Source organism: Monodelphis domestica, chromosome 2 (assembly GCF_027887165.1).
Source record: "Monodelphis domestica isolate mMonDom1 chromosome 2, mMonDom1.pri, whole genome shotgun sequence".
NCBI lineage: Eukaryota > Metazoa > Chordata > Mammalia > Didelphimorphia > Didelphidae > Monodelphis > Monodelphis domestica.
This window is the reverse complement of record NC_077228.1, coordinates 238,098,249-238,118,813: the sequence shown is the minus strand read 5'-3', so window position 1 is coordinate 238,118,813 and position 20,565 is coordinate 238,098,249. Positions and strand designations below refer to the sequence as shown.

Below are 20,565 nucleotides of genomic sequence, written 5' to 3'. Positions count from 1 at the left end.
GACTCTAAGTCTCTAAGTTCAGGAATATTTTCTATTATCTCCTTCACGCACAAGTGTTTTTTGTGCACACTCATCTACATCACAGATGAAAGCACACAAAAACAATCATCATCCTCGGTTACCAAGAGACTACTACTATTTTCTATTATGTCATGTTACACAAAATTAATCTTCCTGGGGCAACTAGGTAGCATAGTGGATAGAGTAACAAGCTTGGAGTCAGGAGGATTGGGATTCAAATCTGACCTCAAACACTTCCTAGCTGTGTGACTGAGCAAGTCATTTAACCTTCTTTAACCTAGTCCTTGCCCTTTTGTCTTAAGAGTTATTATAAAGACAGAAAGTAAAGGCTTAAAAGTAAGCAACTAAGTAAATAATCTTCCTCTGATCAAGTTATTCCCCCTCCTCTTTTAAAACTCTCTAACATGCTGAAGATCAGTTTCTTAAGGGGTAAGAAGAGCAATTAAAAGACAAAATAATACATGACCACTGCAAACTATGGGCTTTTTTTTTATCTCATTTGGAAGTGAAACTAGTCCCACGGACCTGGTTTCAAGTGTTGCCACCTATTACTACCTATTAATAGGCATTAAGTAGCATCAAAAATAATAGGTGTTGTCACTTAATATTACTGGTGTGGCTTTGGGCATATTACCTGCCTTTTCTTATCATCTCAGTTTTTTTATCTGTAATATGCAAAGGTTGAACTCAATGGTCTCTAAAATCCCTTTTAGTCCTAAATTGATGATTTTATAATTCTATAGTTTATAAACTATTAACTAAGAAAGTCATGCAAGGTCCTCCATGTTCTGGTTCCTAATTTCTTTTTATCCTTATCTCTATACTATATTATCTTCTTCTTAACTGTGTGATCCTAGGCAAGTCACTTAATCTTCCACTGCCTAGCCCTTACCTTTCTTTTGCCTTGGAACTAGCACAGGGTATTGATTCTTTTTTTTTTTTTAACCCTTACCTTCTATCTTAGAATCAATATTGTGTATTGATTTTTTTAATTTATTTTTTATTTTTTAATTTTTATTTGGTCATTTCCAAACACTATTCATTGGAAACAAAGATCATTTTCTTTTCTTCCCTCCCCCCTCCCACCACCTCTCCCATAGCCCACGCACGATTCCATTGGGTATCACATGTGTTCTTGATTCAAACCCATTTCCATGTTGTTGGAATTTGCATTATAGTGTTCATTTAGAGTCTCTCCTTAGTCTTATCCCCTCCAACCCTGTAGTCAAGCAGTTGCTTTTCATCGGTGTTTTTACTCCCACAGTTTATCCTCTGCTTGTGGATAGTGTTTTTTAGATCCCTGCAGATTGTTCAGGGACATTGCATCGCCACTAATGGAGAAGTCCATTACCTTCGATTGTACCACAATGTATCAGTCTCTGTGTACAATGTTTTCCTGGTTCTGCTCCTTTCGCTCTGCATCACTTCCTGGAGGTTGTTCCAGTCTCTATGGAATTCCTCCACTTTATTATTCCTTTTATCAATTGTGTATTGATTTTAAAGAAGACAAATGGTAAGGGCTGGGCAATGGGGGGTTTAAGTGAATTTCCCAGGAAGTCTGAGACCAAATTTGATTCCAAGACTTGTCTCTAGCCTGGCTCTCAATCCATTGAACTACCTAGTTACCCCACCTTCAGCATTGATTTTAAGAAGGAAGGCAAGTTTTTAAAAATACTGTATCATCTTTCTAGCACTTATCCCCAATAACATTATTATTAATGTTATTTAATTAACCTAGTGGCAAAATATCTGTATTTTACCATAAGTTCTATTCTGCTCCATTCAGGGATTTTGTACATTTCTGTTATGGTTATTATTTAAGTTAAAAACAGACACTTTGCAAAAATATCACTTACCTCATTATACCAACCAACAATGAGCTCTAGGTTCCCCACAAACTTTCTGAAGGTTTCATTCTGGGAGAAAAGACTCTCTGCACTCTCTGGGATTTCTTTTTGACTTTGAAAGTTCAAATATTTGACCTCTCTTAGGACAGCCACTAACTGAAAGTTAAAGAAGAGAAGAGACAATGGCTACTATAAAGATCAATAATCCTGACATTAAAATCTGGAAAGATGGTGAGTAAATAAGATTTTTCCTAGGATCAGCTCTCCCTATCTCCCAACATTACAAGTAAAATGTTCTTGAATTCAGAAAACTCAGAAAAAGCTAGTAAGAAGATAAATGAATGAATCAACCACAAATAACTTTTTACAGAAAAAAATTATTGAACTCCTCAGTTTGCTGTTTTAAGTGCTTATCTCCCCACCCCACTCCCATAAACTTTGTGCCAACTTGGGACAGCTAACCCTTGTATAGTTGTGGCTATTGCAATATTAGGCACCTATTTTTAAGAGTTAACTACTTTTCAGTTGGCCAAATTCTCCTTATGTGTTGGCCCTCATTTTGGGGGCTAACCTTAGCTGACTCATAGAGAGGCCAACTAGCACGTTGAGGCTGTTGAATCAATCCAACTCCATTGCGAAAAAATAGTAAAGGAGATAGCTGGAGAGGATTGTGGAGAACTATAAAGTCTGGAGGACAAGAAATTAGAAAAGGAAGACCAGAAATGCACTACTGATTGAAAGTAGCTATCAAAGTAGCTAATAGAGAACAGGAGAATATAGGCAAGCAATAGAAGGAGTAAGAAGGGAACCAACTGCTTGGAGTACTTTTAGGGAGCCTTTATCATCCCCTTGAATCTCTAAGGGCCAGCCTAGGAGCCATCTTCCTCATTATCACCTCTTCTAATCAGTCCAGATACGTTCTGTTACAAACCAACTAGGTAGGGTACTGGATAGGGTATTGACCCTATCAAGAAAATCCAAATTCAAATCTTATCTCAAATACTATGTCACTTAATTTCTCTGTGCCTCAGATTTCTTATCTATAAAATGAAGGGGCTGGATTCAATGACTTTTAAGGTCTCTTCCAGTTCTAAAACTATATCCTATAATCTTCTTATAAAAGAGCACTGAACTTGGTTCCAAGGGCTCAGATCTATTTTTACTATCCTTCCTCCACTACCCCTTTTTTCCTTTTGCTCCCTCCAAATATTATAAGTTGCTTATTCTTCAGTACCCTGACCACATTCCCATCTGCTCTCTTGAATAACTCCTAACTGATCTTTCAAGGAAAATGTAAAAAAATTTTTTTCCAGATCAGAGATTACCTGATTACTTTTTTAACTATAATATACAGTGTGAAGCTGTTTTCACTACTGTGGTATTTTATATCCCATATTTCTTTAGGTCATGCTATGATTTCTGATCTCAGAGATTTTCATTTTTGGGGTCTTACATGTACTCATAAAATAACTATCCCCAGCTATAATAAAAATCTTATTTCTCCTACATAGCAATCTTACACTCATCTCCCATAAAACCCACAAAAGATAGGTACCAACCTCTTTGCTGAAGTTCACACGGATGAGGTCTGTCTCTGGATCTCTCACAATCAAGGGCTGTCCTAGGTTAAAGTGGCAGTCTTCATCCACTCTCAGTATCCATTGGTTGTAAATAGCCTGACGGTAGCTTTGAAGTAAAGACATCATCTCATCGTATTTTTGATAAATCACCTTAGTCTCTACACCAGTCATGACCCTGTATTAAGAATTGCAGGTAAACAGAAGAACAAGATAGGATTTTATATGATGCATCCAGAAAAACAATGTAATTAGAAAATCCCTTTGACCTACATAAACCATGACTGCTAAATGACAGCATCCTGAGGCAATCAGCTTTCTTTCTATTGGTTGCCTATGTTGTCCTGTTCTCTACTAGCTATTTGTAATGAGCAGTGCATTTCTGATCTCCCTTTTCTAATTTCTTGTCCTCCAGAACTTATAACTCTCCACAATCCTCTACAGCTGCCTCCTTTACTACTTTCTTGGCAATGGTGTTAGGTCTTAACTCAATCATTCAAGAACTGATTATCCATTTTGTGGATAAACCAGGACCCTTATTTCTCCAGGCTTCTTATTCCAGTATTTGGGTCACAGAATCATGTTTCTCATGTCTCTATATACTAATATCTGCCTAAGTATGAGAGGAGGAGGAAAGAGGCATTCAAATTTTTTCTCAGAATTATAAATTTAGAATTGGAAGGAACATTTAGGAATAACTAAATTTTATCTCATTTTACAGATTAGAAAATTGAAGCCAAAAGAAGGGAAATGACTTCTGTAAGGTCACAAAAACAATGCTAATAGAGCTAGGATCTGAACTGAAGACTTCTTGATATATATCCAGGTCTCTTTCTACAACACCAAGTTGATAAAAATATTGGTAGATCAAGGTTTGATAAAAAAAATACAACAAAAACTTGGCTGAAATTAAGGTTTAGGGACTATCTGCTGATATTTGTTTATCCATGCTTTCCCTATACCCTACAAGCAGGGCCAAAAATAAGTCAGTTATAGTTTAGTGTCTCCTCTACCCCAAGGAATCATGACTTACGGATGATCAATGTGTTTGAAGTCTCTCATTGGTCCCTCTAGCCTTTCCTGGAGCTCCAGGCTCCACTTCAGCTGTCCAGCAATGGGAGGCATATTTTTATTTATTGGTGGAACTCCACCTCTTTCTTTTGCAGCCAATACCTGGGCATCATACAAAATCTTCGCATTATCCAATTCGGCGTCAAACATAGTCAACATGACTGAATACCTGGGAACTACTTCTGCCAGTATTAGAGGTCGTTCAAGAAGTACTCCAAACATGTGTAATAACTGAAAAGTAAAGAGATGATATTGTAGCTTAGCCAAAAGACACTTGTTTCTCTTTTCACCTAGCATCATTCTTAGTTCTATAGCTGTTGGACGCATTTCATAAGACATTGTTTGGTCCTTTTTTTAAACATTAAATTTAGCTTTTCTTAATGTGTGTAGTAAGTGAATAAATAGAATCATCCCTCCTACACACCTTCACACATTTTTCTCTAATAAAAGCATAGATTTTACAACTAGAAAGCCTTATAGAGATCACCTAATCCAATTCCCTCATTTTATAGATGAGGAAACTAAGACCTAGAGAGGTTAAGTGATTTCCCCAAATCATAAAGATGGTAAGAGTTGAGATTTGAATTCTGTGCCTACTTTGAACCTATGGCTTCTGACTTGAAATCCAGTGCTTTTTTTGATCACAACCATCCTGCATCCACCAAAGAAATCATACTTGGGGAAAGAAAAATAGGAGAAAAACTTTTTTAAAGAAGCAGCATTAGTATAATATTTAGACTATCATTGCTAAATTTAATTAACTATCATTTTCAAAATACTAGGAACAATGGAAAAATGACCTGAGCAAGCAAAAAACCATGAGGGCCAGGGTGAGGGGCAGATAGGTGGTGCAGTGGATAGAGCAGTAGACCTAGAGTCAGGAAAACTCATCTTCCTGAGTTCAAATCTATCCTCAGATACTAACTGCGTTTAGGCAAGCTACTTAATTTATGTGCCTGAAAGAAAGACAGACAGAGAGAGAGAGAGAGAGAGAGAGAGAGAGAGAGAGAGAGAGAGAGAGAGAGAGAGAACTATGTGTGTACAGTGGGGTATGGGTGAGGAGGAATGATCAGGAAAACCTCCATGGGGTTTTTTCCCCAGCCCAGTTGATGAAACCATAGGAGATAAGGAACATCAGAAATAATAAAGTGTTTTAATGTTAGTGGTAGTCTCTTGGTGACCGAGAATGACTATTGTCTTTGTGCATTATCATCTATTGATGTACTCTCATGTGGCTTTGAAGTCCAAAGACTGAGGCACAAAGTTTATGGCACATGGGGCATGGGACGCCAGTTGTTATGGGAGGTGCGGTTGTGGCCTGGTGTCAGCATTTATGCGCAGTGGCAAGATGTCGACGTCGCTCATCTTCAAAGGTGGTGGCAGCATGGTTAATGTAGGTTCGTCAGCTGCTTCTGACAGAGGCAACGAGTTCTAGTTGCTTTGGTATAATGCCAGCCCACTTCAAGTTTGACTTAAGCTGATCCTTGAATCTTTTCTTTGGTCAACCTTGTTTCCTGAGTCCAGCTGACAGTTCACCATAGAATACCTGTCTTGGTATTTGCTGTGGGTCCATGCAGATGATGTGTCCAGACCATCGTAGCTGGGTTTTGAGGACCATTACTTCGATGCTGGTGGAGTTGGCTCTGTCGAGGACTTCCTGGTTGGTGATACGGTCCTGCCATCGGATCCTCATGATTGACCGGAGGGAGCTTTGGTGGAATTGATACAACTGCTTCATGTGCTTCCGGTACAGGATCCATGTCTCGCAACTGTACAGAGCGAGCTGAGGACCACTGCGTTATACACTTTGAGCTTCATCGCAGTGCTTACACCTCTGTGTTGGAGGACTTTGCAGCGCAGCTGCCTGAGTGCCTGGCTGGCCTTTTGGATCCTGGCATTGATTTCGTGGTCTAGGGACCCATCGTTGGCGATGGTGCTGCCCAGGTACTTGAAAGTGTTGATGTTAGAAAGCTGCGTGCCGTCGATTGTAATGCACATCTGGTTAGTTGGCCTCCCTAGTGCAGGTTGGAACAGCACCTCTGTTTTGCTGAGGCTGATAGTGAGACCAAACAGTTTTGTTGCAGTAGAGAACCTGTCCACAATGGTTTGAAGATGATTTTCTTGGTGGGCCATGAGAGCACAGTCATCTGCAAAGAGAGCTTCCAGGATGAGTCTCTCTGCTGTCTTTGTTTTTGCAGTCAGGAGGTGAAGGTTGAATAGTGAGCTGTCCAGCTGGTATTTGATATAGACGCCCAGGTCTAGATCCAGCATGTCATAATACTTGGGTATAGGTTGAATAGTACCAGAGCGAGGACACAGCCTTGTTTCACGCCATTGGAGATGTTGAAGCAATCGGAAGTCTCTCCACCAGATAGGACTTCCCCTGTCATGTCGACATGAAAGAGCTGGATCAGTTTGACGAATTTTGCTGGGCAACTGAGCTTGCTAAGGATCACCCACAATGTGTCCCTGTTCACTGTGTCGAACGCCTTTGTCAGGTCTATGAAGACAATGTAGAGACTTAGGTTCTGCTCAAGGCATTTTTCCTGCATTTGCCTCACTGTGAAGACCATGTTGATGGTGCTGCGATCATCTGGTCGGAAGTCACATTGTGATTCAGGTAGGTTCTGCTCTGAAACAGATGACAGGAGTCTGTTGAGTATAACACAGGCGAGGATCTTTCCAGCAGTGGAGAGTAGTGAGATGCCTCTGTAGTTGTCACAGGCTGCTCGTGAGCCTTTGTTCTTGTATAGGGTTACGATGGAGGCATCTCCGAGTTCTAGGGGCATGTCTTCCTCTTCCCATATGCTGGTCAGCACTATGTGGAATGCCTGGAGCGCCTTTCCATTTAAGGCCTTGTACACCTCAGTTGGAATCTTGTCTTTACCGGGTGCCTTGCCTGCACTCATTTGTTTAATGGCTTTTTGGACTTCCTCTATTGAAGGAGGGACATCAAGTTGTTCAATGGTGTGGTTTGGGGGGATCTGGTCAAGGGCACTTTGGTCGACTGAAGAGGGTCAGTTGAGAAGCTGACTGAAGTGTTCTTTCCACCTGTTGCTGATGCCTTTTTATCTTTTATGAGAGTGTCACCGTCAGAGGATAGCAAGGGAGTGGTGGTGGGTTTTAATGGCCCATAGACAGTCTTGAGGGCACTGAAAAATTGTTTGTAGTTTTTTGTATCAGCAGAGCGCTGGATTTCTTCTGCCTTTTTTTCCCACCATCGGTCTTGCATCTTCCTGATCTCACACTGCGCTATGGCTTGGAGAGACTTGAATCTGTCCTTTTTGGGAGCAGAGTTTGGGTTATTTTGCCACTCCATAAAGGCTTTGTTCTTTTTGCTCAATAGGTCTTCCATAGCAGTGTTGTTCTTGTCGAACCAGTCCTGGTGGTTGCATTGTTTGGGGCCTAGGACTGCCTTTGATGTTTCCTTCACTGCATCTCTGAACTGGTTCCATTTCTTGGTTGAGCTTCCAATGAGTGGTCCCTTGGCAGACAGCTTGTCTTCCAGGCAGGACTGGAATATTTGCAAATAAGATGGATCTCTAAGACGACTCACGTTGTAAAATGCGCGAACTGTCTGGGCACGTTTTGGATGGCGAGGTGCAATGCGTATTTGAAGAGTTGCTCTAACCAATCAATGGTCTATCCAGCATTCAGCTCCTCTCATGGCTCTAGTGATCTGTACATCCTGGATGTCTCGCCAGCATACAATGATGTAGTCACTGTTTTTATCGTTTTAATGTTACAATAGTATAAAGGACTTATACTTGTTTCCTGTTTTACAAGATGTGAACTGAAGGCATTAGAAGACATCATTGGCTAACTAAGAATCAACTACATCTCTGATAGCTCTTTAAAAATTGAGAAACTTTAGGGTGAAGAGTTGAGGAAGGAAATAACTCTAGATTATGTGATCTGTGCAGCCGAGGAGAGAAACACCTAAGGAAGAACTCAGATCTCAAGAGGGAATCTCTCTGGAGGGGATGTATGTGGGCCACCAAAAAGGAACTCCAGCTCTTCAAAGACTACCTTCTAGATAGTGTTAACTCTTTAACTATATATAATAATAACTATATGTAATGCTATAGGAATAGCATTGTATCATTTTTGGCTCTTGCAATAAAGAATTCAACCCACACCTTTTAAGAGGGGATGGATTAATATGTTGTTAAAATGGAAATGAGGAAGCAAGAGGATGAGAATTCTGTTTCAAATCCAGAAATTTAACTTAAAAAAATATGTATATATAACATATATATCTATATTACTAACAACATAAATGAGCACTACCAAAAAAAAAAGATGTCTCACCAGGAATTCTATTTACTTAAAGGAACAATTCCCCCAGTAGAAGAGACTATATTCAGTAAGGAACAGGCTCAGGGAGAACATGGGAGTAACATGCCAACCAAAGTTACTATGTCCAGGGGGATCAGTGTGAAGACACCATGGAAAGAGAAAGGACTTGAGTCCTACAATATTAGAAATATGAGCCAACTAGGACTCCCTACATATGTACCTCTCTACTAGTTAACTGTAGCAGAGTATACGTAACCTCTCTTCCCACTGATGGTATGAGTATTTGTAGGAGAATTCACCCTAGGTTTATGGAAGAAATTTATTTTTTTACAATTGTTCTCATGATGTCATTAGAGTAAATATCTTTGCTTAGCTAATTATATCTACTCATTTACTACTCATTGCAAGGTAGGAACTCATGAACTAAAGTTTTAAGAGTATTGACCCACAAAGTACTCTGAACTTAAAAGTTACTTGTCCTCTTGGGATTTCAGCCTGCAAGTACAAATTTTGGGGGAGAGGGGGATAAGGATGGGTAACCTTAGAGGGATTATTATAGAATTATGTCAGAACTTGATTTGCATTTAGAAAAAAAGGTGACTGTAAACATTTTTTGAAAATATAAGACTATATCGTGAAATATATACTATATAAATATACATATTTACTTTAGGTGGATTGAAACGTTATTAGTTTTCTTAATTTATTCCTCTTTGGGACCCTCTCTCAACTTCTCCTGAGAGAAAAATACATTGTGTGTATGTGTGTATATACTTTTTTTTTAATACCCTATTTTCTTTCTTAATAACTCCAAGTCAGAAGGGCAAATTCTAGGCAAACAAGGTTAAGTGACTTGTCAGGATCACAGAGATAGGAAGTAATTAACATCATATTTGAACTCAGGTCCTCCCAACTCCAGGCCTGGTACTCTTTTTATTGAGCCACTTAGCTACTTCATTGCACGTATATATATATTTTTTCATTTCTGAACACTACATTTTAGGAAGGACATTGATAAACTGGAAAGTGTACAGAGAAGGGTAACCAGGACTAGAGTGCTTTCATATCAAATAAAAAAAATATGTGCATGTGTATTTTTAATGCAGTTTCTACATTTTCTAAATTTAAATGTAGTTTTCTAAATTTGTATTCCTTATTAATGTTGCACTTGACAGAATTATAGGATATTAATCTCACAAGTCCACCAAGGGTGTCAGGTATATATTCCTTTTGAAGGAATCATAAATATGGACAAAAATTACATGTGAGGGCATGAATAGACTATATATCAATACCAATAAGATCTTAGGATAGATATATTATCATATTTCTAGGGTAGAGTCAAATAAGACAGACAACAGAATTTGCTAAGTGCTTTGTGAAAAGAGCACAATATTAGATCCTTCAAAGAAGGGCCATAACAGGCATGTCTTCATAGAATGGGGGTTTGTCCCAGGGCATTAACATCCTAGAGAATGCATTTCACATCTACAAGTTATACTTCAATTTAATGTTTCCTCCCTGAGGTACACTCACCATTGTCAAGCTTTCCTTTGCAGTTCTCTGCTACCATCATCACCTCCCATCAGTGCCACATTGTATGGTACCCTTCTCCTAGAGTCTATCTTCCTCCTAACTATCCTTGTAAACCTTTTTCTAGAATGGGCTGCCTCCTCTTCTTATACAACTATGCCCATTGTTAGACTGTCCTCTGTACTGCATCACCTCTTCTACCCAATTGTTTTTGCTCCAGAGGAAAAAAAAATTCTAGTTTAGTTACACCTTTTCTCTGAGGACATATTAACAACAACAACAAAAACAAAAATGATGTGGTCTCTGACCTTATGGAATTTTTGGATCTCAACAAGGAAAAGAAAAACATGGGAAAATTTCTTGGAAGTAACATATAAACAATTGCAAACAATGTAGAACAAGCTAAATTTGTAATTGTAGAGGGAAAGGATAAAAGTATGTATTTGATTTAATTCAAAAGACATTTCATATGTGATTAAAACGTACAAAAGAAATTATTATCCATAAACATTACCAGGTAGCCTTAATCAGAGAAGACTCACAAGCCATTTGCCTTTCCTGATGATCCCAATTATCCCTATTCCTTCTCTCCTTACATAATTTTATATTTACGTCTCTGTAAAAGTTGTATCCTAACCTCAATAGAACATAAGTTTTCTAAATACTTGAAGGTAGAGAATGTTTCGTATTGCCACTGTCTCTCAGGATTTAGTATACTGCCTTGCAAATTGTAGCATTAATAAATGTTGGTTGAACTGGGTTGAATAACAGTAGAGATGGCTCTCTCTCTGTCTCTCTCTGTCTTTCTATGTCTCTGTCTGTCTGTCTGTCTGTCTGTCTGTCTGTCTCTCTCTCCCCCCTCCTCTCAAGATATGATTAGTCTCTGGCTAGGAAAATATCTAGTTCAGGTCTAGGATAGTAAACAAAGCAAAATATTTATATACTTGGTTGCACTTGGATTTAAGTCCTTTTCTGCTTTGAGGGTATGGCTGCAATGCTGCTCTATAACAGAAGAAAAGATCTCAGAGCCAGACCACAGGTTATCAAATTAAGCCAGACCAGAATCAGATAAGGCAACAAATTGTCCCACCATAAATGTGCATAGCCCAACTCTAACACAAAGTCCCAATCCAGGAAGGAAGGCTGGAAGAATGAATAAACAAAAAGAAAAAGAGATATTACGATGCCGGGGATATTAAAGAAGAGATAAACAAGACAACTACATCTTGCTGAAGAGACCCCATAGAATGAATTCATTTCAATAATTAACATTTTTGTAGGTGGCATAGCATCTAGATACTTAAATGAAAAGCTGAATAAGTGAGAGGGAAAATAGTAATAATAGTAAGGGACCTCAATGTACACTTTTCAGAATAAGACAAACCTAATGAAAATAAATAATAAATAAACTAAGGTTCTTATTTATGCAATAAAGTATTCTACCCACACCTCTTAAGAGGGGATGGATTAATATGCAGAATAAAATATAGAGTTCTGGACATGGACAATATGGGAATTTGTTTTGCTTGACAATCCTTATTTATGAAGGTGTTTTCATTTTTCTGTAGAGGGAGAGGGTAAGAGGGGGGGAAATGCCAAATAATTAAGAGAAAAAAAAGCAAAGCTTTAGTGGAAAGAAATTTCATTTCTCCAGGGGAGCCTATCAGCATAAATACTTTTACTAAACTCAGTTGTTTCATAAATTGAATATATATGCCTATAGAGAAAGACATATATACAAACACACACAAAGATATAGTTGTAATTATCTAAGTACCCACAAAGAATTAGAGAGAAAAAGGAGAAGCTATACTTGGAATTTTGGAATTTTCATTCATTCTAGTAAGTTATGTGGTTTGTTTGAGAAGTTTTGCAAAGAATTAAAATAAATGCATTGAGTTAGAGAAGGCTGGTACAATCCCAACATCATGTGCTCCATGTTTATATATGAAGAATGATCATGAAATGATAAATTCAAAACATAAAAAATATGCTAATCTGCAAGAGAAACAGAAACAATGGGAAAAGAAGTAACTAGAACTAAAAACACATGAAATATTATTTGGAAGGTAAATTTAAAATAGCAAAACAAAAATATAATGAAATATTAAGTATTAATACAAAATTTTATATTGCATTGGCAAATAAACAGCAGTATCTTGCAACAAAGTTGCAAGACAATCAAAGTAGGAAACTGAGAAAAGTAATTTAAAGGATATTTAGCACAGTGTAGCCTAGAAGACAATAAGGAAGTATTCTATATAGATATTTAACTTGGAGAAAACTATACTAATTATAAAAAGGAAATAGAAAATTGTAAACTGCAATTTGTGTGCAGCAGGCATGAACTGAAACTCCAAATTAGTGCCTCAGTTTCTAATTACTCAACAGAGAGACCCATTAGGATTTTTGTACATAATGAGCCACAAGAAAAGCATTACTGGTTGTAGAAATACCTTTATGAATTCTACATTTGAAAATAAATTAAAAACATAAATATCCCTTCATTTTTAATGAATCTTGTAATTAGAAAATTAGGTTTGAATATTTACTTTCCAGATTGTGTCTAGAATTCTACATGGATTTTTATAAATTTATACATTTGGATAAGAGCTTGTCTAAAATACTTAAAGTTATCTATGTCTTGTTCCTCCCTACTGATCATCTGGAAACATAGCACAGGTTCTGTATTGAGACTTCCCTATTTCAGTTTCAGTATATTGCAGGTTGGCATAAGAATTTAAGAAATGGGAATTTTTGGACGTTTATTGAAAGATGTAAACAACACACAAAGGCCAGTGGATGACAGAGAAAAAGTTTAGAAACTCAGAAATGTATAAACTATATGTATAATATTATATAACATCAACATATTTTATCTTTTAACACCCTATAAAATAAAAAGGAGAAGCAGACTTCTTCTTTGGTATGGAGGGCCAAAAATTTTTTTTACATAGATTTTCCTGACCACAGAGGGGGAATGGAGATGGGTAAAGGGAACCACACCTCTAACCCTATGGTATGGAAGGGATCTATCTCTATAGTTGAATGAATTGTGAGAAAGGCTTGATAGGCTGGTGGAGTTGAGTGGTTTAAATCTTAATCCCTGTTACTAATTGTATAACCCTGGTGGACACAGCCATTTAACTTTTTGTCTTTAAGCAATGGTGCTTCCACATTGAAATTTCTTTGACTTTTCCTTGGGAAAGTTACTATAATTTCAGTTACAGGTTTCAGTTTCCCCATCTTAAAAATGAAAGGTTTGGACTACAGAATACCAAAGTCATTTTCTCTAGTATTTTAAGATTTACAAAAAAAAAAAATGCTTTCCTTTCAATTGCCTGTGAAGTAAAGATTGAAGTAAGGACCCACTACAATATTGTCTAATATCCATCCCCTTCCTGCTATGAAGTTCTAATTCTCTTTCTATAATTGTCCAATACTATAGCACCAAGACAGCCTCCAGGAAGCCATACCTTAACACAAGATTCAATGGAATTACAATCTTCGAATCCCTGACAAAATATAGTTGCTAGTCTTCTATCCAAATCTTGAATCTTGTTCACAAAATCTGCATAATCTTCATCAAAACTCTATTGATTAAAAAAAAAAGAAGAAAGAAGCAATCAGCTTGGAAAGTGATAATTGCTAGCTACAGAATCTCATTTAAACCAAGCATGAGTTAGGATCTGAGAGTGTGGGTCTAAATTAGATGTGTTGGTCATCATGGTGACAACCCTTTATCAGGACTGATTTGGCATCATTAAGTAAGAGAGATAGGAAACTACCACACCCCCTACATCTTTGGGTCTCCTAATTTCCTTGGGTATATTTTATGAAAATAATTTTTTATGTAACAAAACTAAACCTAAAATCTTCAAGTACTTAATGAGTTGCTTACCAAGTCTCCAGGATCCAACGGATCATATTTACATTCTGCAAAAACTCTCACCAGCTCAAAGACTTCTTCATAAATTTGTACTACCAAGTGTCCAAGGATGTTTCCTCTCACTCCTCCTATCTCAATTTTCTCTAGCTTCAGGAACTCAATGGCTGTTTTATACAGTTCCTAATGGAGAACAACAGTGAAACCAGTTGATTCATTAACATAATCAAATGCCAGGAATTGCCACTACAGCAGTGTTGCTAACACACACACATATACGGAGAAAAGAAAAGAAAAAAGAAAACAGAATGAGAATCATCAAAGAAAATAGTCCATGGGTATGAAAATAATCACATTGGTCTACTAGGAATAATTATCGTGGATAATTTTCATGGATATTGAAAGAAAGTCTGGAAGGAAGATTTCTAATGAATAAATTATATATATCATATTTTTGGTACATATTTGTTTGCATGCTGTCTCCTCCATTAGATTGTAATCTCCTTGAGGGCAGCCTTTGCCTTTTTATATCCCTAGTACTTGGTACAGTGCCTGGCACAGAGTAAAACCTTTAATAAATGTTTATTTATTGATTGATTATTGATTAATATGGTAGAGACATGAAGGAGGGAGATCCAGACCTGCGTTCAAATGTCAGATCTTCCATTGACTAGTTAAGTGACCATGGTCAAGTCCCCGAGGCCCTCTCTGAACTTCAGTTGCTTCTGACATAAAAAGGAGTTGGATTAGAATTTTAAGGCTTCTTTTTGGTGTTAAATTGTGATTTGAGATCTGAAATAGTAGTCTGTGTCCATCAGTTGGGCCCATCAAAAGCTACTGCCATTTATTGATATCTATTTCATGATATAACTACTTTTTTTCCAACTGAGTTGTAATATCCTTGAGGGTGGGGACCATGTCTTGTACCCTTTTTGTCCCTCTCTCCTATTATCTAACAAATTTCCTGGTACTCTTGACAATTTTTGTTTCTTCATCTTTAAAATTAAAGGTATGGTATATAGTAAAATGGAGAGAGTACAAGGCTTGGCATCAGAAAACATGAGTTCAGTTCATAGCTTTGCCTCTTTCTACTTATGTGACCTTATAAAATTCATTACTCTTTTTCTGGTCTTCAGTTTTTTAATCTGTAAAATGGAGATACTGGATTAGATAATAAGTACATTCCCTTCTATATCTAAGTTTGCCACTTTGCCTATGAGGTTATTTGCTGGGGTAGCAGAGAAAGTCCTGGACTCTAGAACACTTGGCTCAATGACTTGGCTTCCAAGGTGGCCCTAATTTGGAGTAGTGAGGCATCCTCTGTAGTTGTAAAACCATCACCTTCACAGCAGGTCTGGAATTTTTAAAGGCATCAAGATTTCAAGGAAACTATTCCTTCCACTTATTCCAAAATGGAAAGTAATTTGCCATAAATCATAGCAAGTGGCAGAGGATGAAAACCAGAGGGATAACATGGTATAATGGAAAAATCATTGAATAGTCTAAATACCTTAATTTATATTAATTTCCCATCTCTGGACTTTGGTTTTTCCATCTACAAAATAAGGGGTTTGACTAATCAGAGGTTCTGAACCTGGGGGCCATGAGCTTCCCCCACCCTACCCCAACACACACACACACAGAGCTTGTAATAATAAAATAGTATATAAATAAAAATATAAATAAAATAATAAAAAAGAATAATAAAATAATTTTTTTGCTGATTTCTATATAAGTTGTAAGCTGTGCCTCTTCCCCCACACACATTTATTGTATCCTAAATGGAAAGTCTGAAATATGACAATATGAGAAGACATGGGCTATTTTCTTCCTTCCCCTCCTTTCTAGTGTCATATTTGAAGTAAATCAGTCTTCCTTTTAAATCTCTTTAAGCAAGAGAATAGGTGTTTGGAGTATTGTGAAATATTCACAGATGATTAACACCTCTGGTGTGAGGGTTTTCCATACCCTTTTCTAGGCTCATTTGCCAGATGCACTAAAGTAGGCTGAGAGTAACTGAAAGTCTACAAATTTGTCAGTGAGTTAGGGGGGATATCTACCCCAAACATGTGAAGCCTTCCTATGGTGGAATATATGGATGAGAACACTTTGTTTCATCAGCTGTGAAGGTGGCTGAATGAAATGCTGTGGAGTGCCTAAAGCTTGGTTAGGATATTAAAAATGCCATGCTCATCCAATGCGTTCCAAGCCTTGCCAGACATTCTGACTTTTGTCTTGCCACTGGACTTTGATGACTCTGGAAGAGAGAGGCTGGAGACTTTGTGTAACTCTGCCTTACTTAAATTCAATTCATGCTTGAGTCAAGATATCATTCGGTGATGTCTTGGTCCTCTTTGAAAATAAAAGACAAACAACAATAAGCTTGAGGAAAAGTTTGACTGCAGTTCATGAACTACAAGTCTCTGAAGGATGGACTTCAAATGTAGTTTTAAAAATTAATAGAAATCAAAATAATCAACAACTTTAGCAAAGTTGTAGGATACAAAATAAACATAAGTCATCAGCATTTCTATATATTTTCAACACATCTTAGCAGCAAGAATTAGAAGGGGAAATTCTATTTAAAATCACCCTAGACTCAATAGATGCAGAAAAAGCCTTTGACAAAATACAACACCCATTCCTATTGAAAACACACGAAAGCATAGGAATGAAGGGCCTTTCCTAAAAATAATAAGCAGTATATATCTAAAACCATCAGCAAACATCATCTGCAATGGGGATAAATTAGAAGCTTTCCCAATAAGATCAGGAGTGAAACAAGGATACCCATTATCACCTCTATTATTTAACATTGTACTAGAAACACTAGCAGTAGCAATTAGAGAAGAAAAAGAAATTGAATGTATTAAAATTGGCAATGAGGAGCAAGCTATCACTCTTTGCAGATGATATGATGAAGAATGATATGATGAATACTTACAGAATCCTAGAGAATCAACGAAAAAGCTCGTCAAAATAATCAACATCTTTAGCAAAGTTGCAGGATACAAAATAAACCCACATAAGTCATCAGCATTTCTATATATCTCCAATCCATCTCAGCAGTGAGAATTAGAAAGAGAAATTCCATTTAAAATCACCCGAGACAATATAAAATACTTAGGAATCTATCTGCTGAGACAAACACAGGAACTATATGAACGCAACTACAAAACACTCTCCACACAATTAAAACTAGATCTAAACAATTGGAAAAACATTGATTGCTCATGGGTGGCACAAGCTAACATAATAAAAATGACAATCCTACCCAAATTAATTTCTTATTTAGTACCATACTCATTGAATTACCAAAAAAATTTACAGAATTAGAAAAAAACATAACAAAGTTCATTTGGAAGAACAAAAGATCAAGGATATCCAGGGAAATCGTGAAAAAAAATGCAAAGGAAGGAGGCCTTGCAGTTGTTCTTTTTGCTCAATAGGTCTTCAATAGCAGTATTGTTCTCGTCAAACCAGTCCTGGTGGTTGCGTTGTTTGGGGCCTAGGACTGCCTTTGATATTTCCTTCACTGCATCTCTGAACTGGTTCCATTTCTTGGTTGAGCTTCCAATGAGTGGTCCCTTGGCAGACAGCTTGTCTTCCAGGCAGGACTGGAATGTTTGCAAATAAGATGGATCTCTAAGACGACTCACATTGTAAAATGCGCAAACTGTCTGGGCGCGTTTTGGATGGTGAGGTGCAATGCACATTTGAAGAGTCGCTCTAATCAATCGGTGGTCTGTCCAGCATTCAGATCCTCTCATGGCTCTGGTGATCTGTACATCCTGGATGTCTCGCCGGCGTACATTGATGTAGTCAATGAGATGCCACTGTTTTGATAGTGGGTGCATCCACGTTGTTTTATATTTGTTCTCCATTCTGAACACAGTGTTCATGATGGTGAGTTCGAACTCTGAGCATTTGCTGAGTAGCAGTAGGCTGTTGTTGTTCATTTTGCCCACGTCGTGTTTGCTGAGCACTCCTTTCCATCTTTCATAGTCCTGGCCAACACGGGCGTTGAAGTCTCCCACTAGTATCAGCTTGTCATTTGTGGGTACTGAGTGCAGGACGGCACTCAGGTCAGAGTAGAACTGCTCGATGGTCTCCTCTGTGCTGGTCAGTGTTGGGGCATATGCGCTGATGATTGTGGCATACCGGTCTTTGCTGAGAGGCAAACGGATCTTCATGAGCCTCTCACTGATGCCCACAGGCAAGTCTGGTAACTGTTTGAGCAAACTGGTCTTGATAGCCAGGCCAACACCATGGATTCTGTCTTCATTTGAGGTTCTACCTTTCCAGAAGAAGGTGTATCCAGTGGTGGGTTTGCTGAGTGATCCCTCTTCTGGTAAGCGTGTTTTGCTTAAGGCTGCGATGTCGATGTTATATCGTGCCAGTTCTTTACCGATTAGAGCTGTTCTTCTCTCAGGTCTTGGGGTATTCTCTCTGTCAAGTAATGTCCTGGTGTTCCATGCTCCTAGTAGGAGTTTCTTTGTATTTTTTTTCTTTGATTTCGACCGCTTAAAGGGATGACCTGCCAGCCGCGATGTGCTGACCGGGTGTTTGTAGGGCAGGCAATATTTGGGACACCTTTTCTAGTCCCGTCCCTTGATTAGGGTGAGCAGTGCTGTCCTAGAGAGGGCTGTTCAGTCGTCCAGGATGCTGCCGAACGTCCTTGCTGCCCTACAGGGCCGAGCGACCACTGGTCCATGGGCCGCCTACGTGCCGGATCATGACTACAACTGCCAGTGGTCACCTCCACCTGTTGGGTCGCCACTCCCCCATCGCTGTAGGTCTTGAAGAGGGTGGATGGGGTTAGGATAGATGAGTGTGCACAAAGATACTTGTGCGTGAAGGAGATTTAAGTGGAAAAGCCGATGCACAGACAGTCCCAGTCTCTCAGCGTTGGAAGCCTGGGTCCAGTGGCACGAAAAATCGTTACACCTGGAGACTTCCTCAGCTGCATTGGATGGCCGTTTTGTCTTTTGTGCTCCAACACGCCCTGGGGCAGCTACATAACACAGTAGATACAACATGAGGCCTAGAATCAGGAGGTCCTGGGTTCAAATTTGACTTAAGATGCTTCCTAGCTGGGTGACCCTGGGCAAGTCACTTAGCGCCCCCCCCCCCCCCCCCAATGCCTAGCCCTTATTGCTCATCTGCCTTGGAACCAATATTTTCTTAGACTTAATATCAAAGATCTATATATGTAATCTCAGAAAACTGCTGGTTAATCTGAAAATGTACTATGATTTTATGATGATAATCGTGTATCAATTAAGGGTAAGATGTTAGCTAAATTTGATTCTGCACAATATATATCCTAGAGAATTGTGTATTATTAAGACATTTCAGAACTGTTTGAATGTAATTAATAGCCAGCTTGACACCAAGAGGGAATTTCTATTTTTCAAAGGCAAAAAAACCCATACTGGATGCTTAGTAAACAAGATATTTTATGTGTAAAATTCAGTCAGACAAAGGTTATAGTGTATTGTGGAGAACCTTTTCTAAGATTTAAATTTTGAATTTTAATATATGTACTTTAATGACATAGAAATAGCAACAAGTGATTACACGTTAGCATTGGGCTAGAAGTTTACACAGATTCTAGGTATACCTTTGGAATATGCCTTGCAGTGGGCATGCTATGGCTCCAAAGAGAGTTTCTAACCTCTGCTGGAAAGTGTACTGCAAATGTAGAAATCATTAATGAAGTGCTTTTTGCTCTCTAGCTACCTGAAGCTCTAGCTGTAGTTCATTGTTCTTCTCATACAAGGTGGTACTGACCCTGTCTCTAGAGAAAAATCACCAGACAGATATTGCAACAAAGCTTGTTGCATTAGAAGGATCTGAGGTGATTTTAGCTTTCACAACTAGTAACGACTCAAATTGGTCTCGTCTCTCTCTTATAATGAACAGGAAGTGGAAAAATAAAAACAGGTCAATGGAGTATGGGTTTCATCTGAAGGAAAACCCCTCCTGCCTAAAAGCTTCTATAACCAAATACACTTATCCATTCACAAGAGAGGTCACTTTAGCACTCAGGGTATCATAGACTCTTAAAAAGATCTGGATAGCCCTGCCCCACTTGCCAAGCATACAATCAACATTCTTTTTGTGGCAAAGCTTTTAGTGAGCTTCCTCTGGCTTACATGGCTTTTGAACATTTACAAATTGATTTTATTACTATACCCAAAGCTTGACTTTATAAAGTTTGTCTGGTCATTGTGGATCAACTGACCAGATAGAAGCTTTTCCTAGTGCCCAGGCTATGGCAGCTTTTGTTGCTAAGGTGCTCTTGAGGGAGATTGTCCCTCATTTTGGC

General features: G+C 38.2%; 1 protein-coding gene across 3 annotated transcripts in view; it reads right to left on the bottom strand.

The window, feature by feature from the left end:
• Positions 1-20,565, bottom strand: part of DNAH17 (dynein axonemal heavy chain 17) — a 233,706-nt gene that overhangs the window by 188,923 nt on the left and 24,218 nt on the right. For all 3 annotated transcript variants that reach the window (XM_003340283.4, XM_056817399.1, XM_056817398.1), the window contains exons 10-14: positions 14,250-14,417; positions 13,825-13,941; positions 4,479-4,747; positions 3,428-3,623; positions 1,878-2,024 (exon numbers count right to left, since the gene is read on the bottom strand). In XM_003340283.4, coding sequence (XP_003340331.2) covers positions 1,878-2,024; positions 3,428-3,623; positions 4,479-4,747; positions 13,825-13,941; positions 14,250-14,417 — 897 coding nt within the window. The remainder of the gene's footprint in view (positions 1-1,877; positions 2,025-3,427; positions 3,624-4,478; positions 4,748-13,824; positions 13,942-14,249; positions 14,418-20,565) is intronic.